The 12,773-nt window shown below is 38.0% G+C and overlaps 1 protein-coding gene across 1 annotated transcript; it reads right to left on the bottom strand.

Annotated features, from left to right (window-relative positions):
* Positions 1-4,901: 4,901 nt before the first annotated feature.
* LOC131664176 (uncharacterized) lies at positions 4,902-11,684 on the bottom strand. The gene is given in 11 exon segments (XM_058935065.1): positions 4,902-4,962; positions 5,399-5,514; positions 5,604-5,726; positions 5,795-5,854; positions 6,281-6,323; positions 9,339-9,649; positions 9,737-9,984; positions 10,060-10,982; positions 11,047-11,178; positions 11,316-11,552; positions 11,554-11,684. Coding segments are annotated over 11 exon segments (2,310 nt in total). The 5' UTR covers positions 11,610-11,684.
* Between the last annotated feature and the right edge of the window lie 1,089 nt (positions 11,685-12,773).

A 12,773-nucleotide genomic window follows, 5' to 3' on the forward strand; every position in this document is an offset into this window, starting at 1 on the left:
CAAACCTTATAAAAAAGGCTATGGACTTTATCTCAAACCTTATCTGGGATCAGGTTTAAAAAAAAAAAAAAGTTCGAAATAAATTTACCGGATAGAGCCCTCACAAATGCCGACTTGATGAAGTATGCAAAAGTTTTGAATATACCAAATTTTCGCGGAGTCTTCATGAGAAATGACTTACCGAGTTCTGGACCATATTATCACGAATCAGCTATAGTCAATCTTGACGGCGTCGAAGGAACAGGAACGCACTGGGTGGCTTATCGCAAAATCGGAAAAAACGTCACATATTTCGATAGCTTTGGAGATCTTAGACCACCTATTGATTTAATGATGTATCTTGGCGATATCGAGATCAAATATAATACGAAAAGATATCAAGATTTCAATTCTCACGTATGCGGTCATCTTTGCTTACAGTTTTTGTGCGAGGGTATAAAAGTAAAGGCAACGTGAAAATATCGCTAGTCATGTTCACACAGTCATGGAGGATTCGTTAACTCTGACGCTCTCGGGTAATTCTTCACTGTTGGAAGCGCACGATTTCCCACCAATCGAACTATCACAGCATAAACATTACAAGTTGGGCTTAGTCGAGTTTCTAACGTTCAACTCGATACCTAATATCGACGTACATAATAATAAATTTTACGTCGCAAATCAAAATAATCGACATACCTGTCGGGACCTACGAGATCGACGACATTGATAAATTTCTTCGCAAAGCTCTGCAGCCTCTCCGTACTGATAATAATAATAATATAATATTTAGTTTGAAACCAAACAACAACACCTTGCATTGTACAATCAAGTGTTCCGAACCTATCGATTTTCGTCCGCAGAATTCTATCGGACGATTGTTGGGTTTTTCACAACGTACATTAGAGGCAAACGTTTCTCACAACTCTGATCTTCCCGTCAGTATTCTCAGAGTCGAGTGTAATATAACCGCTGGAGCTTACTTGAACGGAAACACCGTTCACGATATTCACGAATTTTGTCCAGCAGTACCGCCTGGATATAAAATTATTGAAATTCCCTCTCGCGTGATTTATCTTCCAGTTATGAAAAAGTCTATAGATTATTTACAATTACGCATCGTCGATCAAGACGGAAATTTAATTAATTTTCGCGGTGAAGTCATAACCATCAGATTACACCTCAAAAGCGTATAATGGGAATTGTTTACGATTCAAAGAGTGGTAGGGACTATATAAGCATTGAAAAATGCAAACCCATCATCAGTCGTCGACTGAAATTGAAAACGTCAACACGACGAACTCCAGTCATCAATCGTCATCGGAAAGCGAAAGCTTTAACACGTCAAAGCATAAAGTTCCTAAAAAGTCTTGGGTTAAGAGTAGTTCCAGGTGGAAAATAAATTGCCTAATTTTTTCTTTTTGCTGCTTCTGCTTTCAACGAAACAATGGAGAACATTCTCGAAATACAGTCACCTGTCGTCTTCGATGAATCTTTGGCTCATTACGAGATCCACGCTCATCAACCTTACACCAATTCATCGTTCAAAAATAGTGACGAGATTCGTATATCAATTCAACATCAAGACTTGTGTCTTTTACCATCTCGCAGCTCGTTACACATTTGTGGACGATTACGCAGCAACAATAACACTTTGTTAACGAATACTGATTTTGTTAATAATGCCATTTGTCACATGTTTGAAGAAATTAGGTATGAGCTGAATGCTATAGAAATAGATAAATGTAAGAACGTTGGTCTCACAACCATTATGAAGAACTGGTTATCTCTCACTCCAAGTCAAACCTTGATTGCCGAAAATGCCGGATGGATAAATACCTTAGAACAAGAGGACCGTAAAATAACTAATGCGAATGGCGACTTTGACATTTTGATTCCTCTGAGCTTCATACTTGGATTCGCTGAGGACTATCGCAAAGTGCTAGTGAATATGAAACATGAATTAATTCTCGTAAGATCGAGTACTGATTTAAATGCAGTTTATCAAACGAAGAAGACCGTGGCTAACGTTGAAGCTTACGAAGAATTCAATATTAATGTAACACGACTCGAATGGCTTATGCCCTATGTGACTGCATCGAATGCAAAGAAAATACGTCTACTCGACTTTCTAAAAAGCGAACGAAGTATTTCAATGAGTTTTCGTAGTTGGGAACTGTACGAATATCCAGCGCTGCCTGCAAACACAAATCACGTCTGGACAGTTAAAACGACAAATCAGTTGGAGAAACCACGCTACGTCATCTTAGCCTTCCAAATCAATCGAAAAAATGAACCAAACTCTAACGCTAGTATATTTGATCATTGTAACATCAGAAATGTAAAACTGTACCTCAACTCTCAGTGCTATCCATACGGTAATCTCAACATTGATTTCAGTAAAAACCAGTACGCAATGTTGTACGATATGTATGCCAATTTTCAAAACGTATACTACGGTAAGGATGCCGAACCGATGCTCAAAAAACTGGAATATAAAAATTACATGCCACTCGTAGTGATTGACTGTTCGAAACAAAACGAATCATTAAAGACTGCTCCAGTAGATGTGCGCTTGGAGTTCGAAACCAGAGAAAATATTCCCGAAGGAACTACAGCGTATTGTCTTATTCTACACGATCGCATCGTTCAGTATAATCCGATAAATGGAGATGTGAAGAAACTTATTTAGGAGGGGGGGGGGGTATTAAAGAATTGACTCTTTCCTTAAGCAGCTCAGTAGTAGCTTTCTATCGCAATGGAGTACGTAGTGGATATGCAAGGCTTCATGATGCCTGGCAAAACTTATGCTGTGAAAGAGTTAGCGATACTCCCACTTAACTACAACGAAGAACCGCTCGTACGCTTGTTCAAACCTCCCTTTCCATGGCGAAGGCTAACGGAGAAATATAAGCGAGAAAATCTCTGGTTAGAACTCTACTATCATGGATTAACATGGAACTCTGGCGATTATAAATACGAAGAGCATAAATTCATCATCACAGATACACTCAAAGATGCCACAAAAATTTTCGTTTCCGGAGATTTGAAAAAAGAGTGGTTAGAACGATATGGCCTCAAAGTTTTCGATTTGAATGATTGGGGCTATTCGCCTTTCGAAAAATTAAAATTAGTTACCGTGTGCCCTAATCATAACGGCAAATACGTAACGACATGTGCACATCAAAACGTTAAAATAATGAAAAAGTTTTATATCGATGGCTGTTGTATGGATTGGGAAGAGAGCGATGAAGTTGTTGAAGGATTTCTATAGTGATTTTGTTTTTTAAGTAAATACTTTGTAGAATAATATGTATTTTTTTAAGAACATGTAGAATAAGATATATTTTTTATCAATAAAAAAATTTTTGTTTCAATAGATACAAAAAAAATATTCTTTTATTTTTTATTAAACCATCCAAAAAAAAAAAAAAAAGCGAAATTCTTCGCTGACTCTGACGATGACACCAGCAGTAGCAGCAGTTCATCTTTTTATAATAAATTTTGTATTTTTTTTATCAACAAAAAAAATTTATACAACATAGAATTTAGACAAAAAAATGTTTATTTATTAGTTGAGGTGGTGTACAATGATGACATGTATAAATATGATTATTTCTTCTTTTCGTTATTGAACTGCTGATAGCCTTTTTGTTCAGGAAAATTTTTAGTATTGCTCGAAAATTTCGAAATACTTTGTTTCCATGTCGATGATTCTTTGTTCTTCTTTTCGTCCGGGTCTTCCTGTGGAAGACGAGAGTACTTTACTTTAGAGTAGCGATCCATTTTATGTGAATGCTGGTTGATGAAAGATTCGATAATTCTTACGCTGTGCTATTTATAGTAGCTTACAACCACGAAGTCTACAAATAAAAGAAAGAAAGCAGGTACTTGCACGTTTTTTCTATTAAACCATCTTCGGTAGATAAGACACGCATGCACGCACACACACACACACACACACACACACACACACGCGCGCGCGCGCGCCCGCGCGCACACATCGAACATAAAAAAAATTATTATTCGTTATATACCAATTATAATAAATATTTATGTATGTATTAGCGCTTGGGCCCTCCCCAGCAGCAGCAGCCGCCGGCGCCCCCCCCCCCATATCAATCGCGTGTGTAGCCAGTATACACAATACGGTATTGCCCGTGGTAACAGTGGCTGTAGCTCTAGCGGTAGAGCATCGGCCTGCGGATCCGGAGGACGCGCGTTCGATCCCCCGATCCGTCCGTTTTTTTTCAGATAAATCTAAAAATTTTTAACACACGCGCGCACACACACACACACACACACAAAATAAGAAAATCAAAACGCGAAACACAGAACGCGCGCGCGCGCGCGCAGTGCATAGGAAATCAAATCAGTGGGAGAGGGGGAAGAACGCACGCCACATCAGATCAACTCAGTAGGGGAGGGGGGGAGTGCGTAGAACGCATCGGTATAACTCAGTAGAAGGGGGGGGGGTGAGTCGACAGCGCACGGGCCGATCGGGAGGGGGGGAGGTGAGGTGAACATGCACACACCTCAACTCACACGCTTCAACTCAGTGAGCTAGTACCCCTCTGAGTTGATGCCCCTCTAGTTTACCTACTACCGTGCTACCAACGTCTGGAGATGGGGGATATAACGAGTTTGTCAAAAACTCGTTTTGTCTCTCTCTCCACATTAATTATATAACAATAATATATGTTCATACTCATGTATCTACTTTTATATTATATTACTAGCAGCCGCAGTGGACGACAGCAGCTGAACTAAGGTAAGAGAGATAGCGCTAGCAGAGAGAGAGACCGCGTAGGTTGGTAGGACTGGCGAGCCGGTGTGCCGCGAAAGAGAGGTGCTGCTTGAGAAAAGAGGCAATTAGCTGACGCCTCTCGAATTGGTGACACGCGTGCGACTGCGTTAGAAATTCATGGCTTGGCTGTGCCATTGACGACTAGATTCGTTTTGTGATTCTGCGTCTCCTCGTGGCTAATTTGAGCGATAGATCGAGTGCTAAATTGAGTGCTACCGGTTGCGGCGTGTATCGACGTTCGATAGACCGAACTTTGATTGTCGAGCCTCGTGGCTAATCTCGCCGACAGCGGCAGCTGATGTAAGTACCACTCGTTCTTTGCGTCTCTCTCGCATTATCTGCTTTGCTTCTCTCTCTGTACCGCCCTGTACAAATACACGTAGAATATATATTTCTATTACACCTATCGCCTTTTTCTCTCTGCACCTTCTATCATTCCTTTCGTTTCCTACACCTTCGCGATTTCAGCTACGCGACCTACGACGCTCTCCGCGGGCCGTTGCCACCCTGCGAATCCATCGGCAGTCTGTGCTACTGGGCCGGTCGTGCAAATCCGTTGCACGAGCTCGCTCCGTCATCTATTACGCACCTCTCGGTCATTAAATATTGTACCGGACTAAATCCCCGTTACAGAAGTTCAATGCAGCCCTTTCTACCAGGTAGTTCCGCATTTCATCGCTTAAGGACCCTTTGTTTTCCTTCTCATAAAATGGTGGAGGAATGGCATACTGTAAAATAATTATTTTATTTTTAATTATTATCTATTATTATTATTGTTTTTGTTGTTGTTATTATTATTATTATTTATCATATATACCGTTTTAAGGTTGTTTGCATTGTAGATCGGCGATGGATCGATTCTGGGCTGCCGTTTTCCTTTGCGCAGAGCAGGAGCCATTTGGGTAATGGACTTACCAGCGTTCTCCGACTGACCTACATTCTGAAAAATAAAACAAAACAATTAAGAATTATACAAAAAAAAACAAAAATTCAAACTACAGAAATTACCGTAAGCTGTATTTCATTCTCAGCTGCTTGAGAAGCATTTTCAGACGCTTCATTTTCGTCCTGAAAAAAAAAAAAAGTATTGTAACGGGGTAGATACCGTTTAATTATTTTTATTCGCGCGGATTCATTAGAGGGCGAATGTAATCATCTATGCTCCAAACGCAATCCGGAGAGCATGGGGAGACAGGTGTCAGTCAACCAGTAAATCTATTAACCTATGAGAAAGTGAGTGGAAGCAATACGGAATGAGCGAGTCGAAAGCACTTGTTAATGTCACGAATAGAACCTTTTATTATCTATCAAATGCTACATAAGGTCGGCCTGCGTGTTTGTTTACATCGACGCTCGCTCGACGACAACATGCAGTGTCGTGATGCTCGCTGCTCTTTGTTGGAAGAGCTATTACATGCATGCTTGAGATATCGGAAAATTAATCGTCGCTCATGCAATCGCATGGCGGCCGCGAGATTAAGCTGGCCAGCTTACCTTAATAACGTAGGCGTGCGAAGATGACACTAAAACAGTCACACTGCGAGAGAACCGTTTTGTGTTTATGTCGCAGACCACGAACTCGCGTACACGCGGTTTCGCTCTCGATGGCGAAACCTCACACACACTCAGCCGGTCTCGTGAAAGGCGACGCTTCTCCGTCGGCTCAGGTCTCTCTCCTTGGCAGTTGTCCGACACCTTGGTAGCAGCAATCACTATCGGCGTTGATCTCTGCGTTCCTCTTTGATCGTCAAGACGTTAGCGGCACAAGGATCGGTATTAGCGAGGAAAAGCGGACGATCGTGATGGCGGTCAATGCTTCACTAGTTCAATTTCAATCGCGCGCGTTTCGTCTGCTCGCGCACCAAATTCCTTCGTTACGTTTTTCGTCTCCCCGGTAGGTGCTGCCCCCGCAGGCAGCAATTAGGTTATATTATCAGCGCTAATTTGACGTTTACCGTCACAGTATATAAAATTAATAAAAAGAACAAAAGAAAAACAACTCAACAAAACTTACCAAGAGTGATGGCATATGTAATGAAATCTGATTCTGAAATGTAACGTAAAAAAAAACGTAAAATAAAACAGAAGAAAAAGAATACATCTTAAAAAAAAAAAATTACATTTTCGGTGGTGTTATCGAGGTCTGAGATGCTGCTTGAGCCTTCTTGCGCTTTTAATTGGACTCCTGTCGACTGTTCACTAAAAAACTAAAAAAAAAATCATTGAAAAATTAAAAAAAGGGAAACCTCAAAAATGGTAAACTTCAATTGATGATATCTTGATGAAAAAAAATGATATCTTAAATTTGAAAAATGGGTTTAGAAGGGTAAGAGAGCTTCTTTAAGATGCCGTCAACCGTTTTTGAAAAGAATATAAACTCACGATGTAATCAAGCCTTGAATATGGCCAAAAAACGTGTTTTTATGACCTTTAGGGGACGATTACTCAAAAACCTGACGTGATGGAGAAATTCTGATGACGGATTCGAATTCTACGCCAAAAATTACTTCGGAAATGACCCTCAGTTGCAAAAGAACAAAACCTTGCAGGCCTGTGTTATTAGTCTTTACAACAAACCGCACTAATTCTTTTATAAATTTAATTTTAATTTCTTTTATCTATTTTGGTTACTGTGGACCTATAGAAGACTTGAGTGGTTTAGCTTTGAAAGCGCAAACTTCGTTTTCACAAAAAGTTGATCAGTAACAAATCTCTCATGGAATGAAGTATTTAAATTCAAGGGATGCTACATAAATTCTACAGCGGATCTCTTCAATTAACAAGTTTTGCAAAACCAAAGACGTTACAGTAACTGAACTCGGTTTTGACACTCCAAATTGTTCCGTTTTTCTTTTGTAAGCCAGCTCGATTTAAAATAAATTACTTTAATGTATTTATTATTTGTGTGAATACTATGTTCTCATGACTGAAAGTTTGCAACTTAGAATATAATTGTCTATGACTGGAATCGTACTCTCTCTTGTTGATACGTGATTCTCCGTTACACAATATGCAACCGGCCGTGAAAGAATTTCTTTGAAGAAAAATTTTACAAATACCCTTTTTTGCGTATTTTTTGTCTCCTACTATATTACATTAAATTTTTCCTCCTCTCGAGCCGCATAAGATTTTGCAACAAAGTTGACGAGATATTAACGGAAGAATATCGGTCGAACCGTGATTCTCCGTTATAAAATAGATAGGTCTCAAATTTGTCAAAAAAGCAGTTTTGTTCTAAGTTGAATCTCTCTCTATAGGCCTTACATTATAGTGGTAAGTTCATGCGCTGATTTGTTCGGTCTGTCTTAGGGCCCTAGTATCTTGAAAATTTTTATGAAAAAATTTACTAAATTATAATATTCACCCTAAGCTTTCATTCTCATCGACAATTAATAAAGATGGAAAAAAATAAGTTGATATTGTGATTATCGAATTTTTTCTAGGGCTATTTAACGAGATAATTGATTTTGAATTTTTCCTCCTTATTTGGACGATTTCATTTATTGTTAGTACAAAAGAAAATAATGTAATACTTTTCTGTAATACATTATTTTATTACTATAAATTATTTACAGTTAATATAGTGATAAAATAAAAGAGACGATTTAAGTATCAAAATAAAAGTTTTATTTATTTTTTTTTTTTTTATGGAAAATGCGATTTTCAACGCATTGATAAGGTCAAGGCTGATAAGGTCAAGGCTCGTAAGGTCAGGCTCGTAATCTCTCTCTCTCTCTTTGTCTCTCTCTCTCTTTTTCTCTCTTTCTCTCTTTGTCTTTGTCTCTCTCTCTCTCTCTCTGTTTGTTTCTCTCTCTCTCCTCTCTCTCTTCAGCAGTATGGCATAGCGAGTAGTTGTAAGAGTCAGGTAGGTAGCAAGGCGTGAACACACCCGCTACCTGCCGTAATTACGGTAGGTTGGCATCATTAATTTGTTAAGGTAGCGTACTGTCAAGACGATCCCTCGCCGGGCGATTTCCTCTTTTAGTATAAGTAGGCTAAGTCGGTTTATCGTCAAGGCGGTCACCTGCCGGGCGGCATGTTTATATGTCGGTTAGATTTGTTGTAAGCACGGTAAATCAGTTAATGTGTTCTTTTATTGTAGTAGGTGTAAAGAACACCGTTGTGTTCTGTAGAGTTAAGACGTGTTTGTAACACCGTTGTGTTCATTAGAGGTTAAGGGTTTGTAAAGCTGGTTATGATCATAATTATACGGTTTGTTCATTTATGGTATTTGAAGTGTGATTTTGATTTGAAGTGTTATGTTTGATTAATTTCATTTCTTTACTTTTCCTCTTTTCGATTACTATGAGCGAGTGCGCCTCACTTGCCCACCCCTTTAAAATTGATAACGAGCGGAGCTTTCGTTACATGTTCATATGTCCTGATAATATTGATTTGATAGTGTTTGCATTTGAAATAATAAAAATGTATGTATTTTTTTATAGACAGTAAGATTTATTGACAGTGTATGGAAGACAATTTGTTTACAGAAAAAAATGTTATGTTTACAAATATTATAATAATATTTCGACATAGATCGCGATGCGATTACGATGACATGACGACAGTTATGATGATGATGATGACGATGATGATGACGACGATTCGATAATTCGCCTTCTTATTCGTTTTTTTTTTTGCTGATGATTGCAAAAAAGATTCCTCCTCGTCTTCATTGTTTTCGTCTTGTTCTATGGTTTGTGGTGGACGTCTTTTTTTTGACGATTGTCGTTTCTTGAAGTATTCTACATTGAACTTGCGCTTTTCGACGTTGACGACGATGTTGTATCCATCATCGTTAGTCGTCATCTTTGTTGTTTTCGTTGCAGTTTCTGTTGAGTTTTGCAGTTTTTTCATCCACGTCTGAGAAAAAAAACAAAGTTTTTATAACGATAATAATAATAATAATAATATTCAGTTTGTTCATTAATAAATTCGTTTAGTACTCACTTTCCGTTGATTCTGTTTAAGGTTCTGCTGACTAACGAACGTGGAATCTAGCACTTTAGTCATCATTTGTTTTTCATGAGTCGTGTAAGTATTCCTGATCATGTACCACTTGTACGTGTTGCTACGATTATTTTGATTCAACAATGCAAGCGGAAATACGCAAGTATCCGCTTTGAAGAATTTTGTTAGTACATCTTTCCATTGTCTGATTGGCTCTGATATATGTACTGTACTTCTGATCAACTTACCTAAAAAGTTTAACAGTATACAAATAACCAATTTTATTTAGCAAAACTTAAATATAACGAAGTGGTTTTCCTTACCTATAAGTGTGGTGGGATTCAATATTTTCCTAACAAGAGTTGATACAGGAACGACCCCGCTAATGTACGCTTTGATCTCGCAACCTTGTTGTAATATTTTGGCATTTATAACTTTTTTTGAAAAAGCATGTTCGATAAACTTGAAACTATAATATGGAAAGCCATGTAAAAGTCGAGAAAAACCAATTAGCCTTGTTATCAAATAATGAATTTTCAAGTCCAAATTGTTGCTCATAGGCGTATGTAAATCTGATTCTTCTTCTGGGTAGTATTGTGACATTTCAGCAATGGCTTCTCTCAAGAACGGCCATCTGTAATATTCCAATTTCAATCCGATGACGGGTTGCCGTAAACGTTGTCGCTCCTTTAACGTAGGTATTTTATTTTTCTGCCAACTTCTAAATATGTACTTAGAATAGTATGCACCTTCTCGAACATTTTTTCCTCGCCAACCTTCTCGTGGATTTTCTAATAGCTAAGTTAACCGTGCAGTAGGAATATTCTTCCAGTCACCCATCAAAAAAAAACGTAAACGCTGTTCACAGTCATAGCATTCTTCTATTAAAGATCTTGTGACTGAATTACCAGCTGTAGTCTTAACCATTATGAAGATTTTCTCAAGGAAATCAAAGTCCTTTTTCGTTCGCTGGAGCATGTAACGAGTCCAGTTGCTGGCTAAATATAAGGCACCGTGGTCTAAAAACTTTTTTGTACCGCAAGTTAAAAAGGAACTTTGTTCCAAAGAATTTTGTGCGTCAACGAGACACGTGGATCCGATGAAAGTTTTAACTTGTTCGATCCTTAACGAAGCTGACGATGTCAGGACCTCTATACCACACTTATAATCTGAAATTAATCCTTCTACATCCGACATAAGTCGTTTTACGGACTTGTTTTGTTGTTTCGGCACCATTGGAAAATAACTGCAATTCAATAGTTTTTGAATGACTTATTTATATACTAATTTATTTATTTATTTTGCCATACCTGTAGCCTCCAGCAGCGACGTAGCCTGTTACGCTACCCCATCTTTTCGGGCGACGACAAATATAAGCGTGTATCTCAGGCAAGTACGCTTGAACGTAGGTCACGTTTTCCCACAATGGCTCCGAAGATTTGCTGTTAAGGTATAGAAAGTATATGAAATATTATAATTCTGTGGTTTAAGAGTAAAAAATGACGTGTAATAGTTTTATATCTATTACACGTCATTTGTTATATATTATATTATAAATATATTATATTATCTTCTGTACCTGTTTGTTGTCACATAACCGTACCCATGTAAGAAAAATTTGTTGTAACGATTAACGTTTTTAAAGATTGATTTATGCAAATTCGAATGATTCACAACAATAGCAACATCGTCTTCTGGTTCTAGAGTGTTTGCCTCATGTACTTGAACGAGATCTGCACTTTTCGACGTCAGGTCTACTTTCACGTTTTCTGTCATGAAACGAATGAAATTTGGCATACTCCCTATATCTGATAACTATGGCATGATCGTACCTCATAACATAATCGCCGCTGATACCAAATTTCTTTTCCATTTTTTTTACATTTTTTGGGTCACGCAACAGCGTACTTATACCATTACAAAAGTGCTGCCAATCTTCCGGATATATAGTTGGAGTTTTACATTTGTCGTACAGAATAAAATTCTTTAAATTGCCATAATGTAATGTTCGACATTTAGCAGGCAAGTAATGGCACGCTTTCCTAACAATTGCGTTCATAAAATATTGGTAAATTAGACGAACCATTTTATCATCTTTATCATCTTCATCATCATCCTCATCCTCATCGTTATACTTCTCCTCTTCCACTTCCTTGTCTCTCTCCTCGCTATCATCCACCTTCTCCTCCTTCTCCTCCTCCTCCTCCTCCTCCTCCTCCTCCTCCTCCTCCTCCTCCTCCTCCTCATCATCATCATCATCATCATCATCATCATCATCACTAGTATCACCTTCACCATTAGCGTCTTTTTTTTTGCTATAAATTTTTTGTCAACAGATATCAATATATTTATAGATTCAGTACATCTTCCACCTAATTTGAACTCGAGCCAAATTTTTTCTTTTTTAGGATCGAGAATTATTAACGATTTATTCTGATTAGAAACCCGTGGAGATGTTTGTCCAGTATTAAGAGAAAATGATCTCGTAATATTAAACAAGCTGAGATCGTGACCGATAACTACAATAGAATCCAGATCTGCAGTACACCGTCTTATGCGTGTATTATTAATGATTTCTTTCAATTCGGAAAATTGCAAATTTTCCAAATCTGTGGGACAGGCATTGGTTTCCTGTCGGAAAAAAAGTGTTGAATAAATTCTAATGCGGAGAGTTTATTGAATCGTTGACGTAAGACAATGCTTAAATTACTTTTTTTATTTTCAAGGAAATTTCAAAGTTTGTACATAATCCAGAAAGTTTTGAGCATGTGATAAGCTATAATTCAAAAGATTGGACAAGTCGTGAGAGTTCATTTTTTGGATACTTCTACCGGCGCGTTTGCGGCAAGACATATAAGATTAAAACATAGGAAAGATTTTCGAATAAGCTCATGAATCTCTGCGATTGTAAATTTACTGCGTACCTAGAAAACATTTAGATACTCAAGTAGATTCAGCTTGTTTAACTCTCTTCGTACATTTGTGAGGGATGAGGATATGCGAATAAAAAATGTGATTGATCCATTTTACAAGAAGG

The sequence above is a fragment of the Phymastichus coffea genome, unplaced genomic scaffold (assembly GCF_024137745.1).
Source record: "Phymastichus coffea isolate CEN01 unplaced genomic scaffold, Cenicafe_Pcof_1.1 PCOF00042, whole genome shotgun sequence".
Lineage (NCBI taxonomy): Eukaryota > Metazoa > Arthropoda > Insecta > Hymenoptera > Eulophidae > Phymastichus > Phymastichus coffea.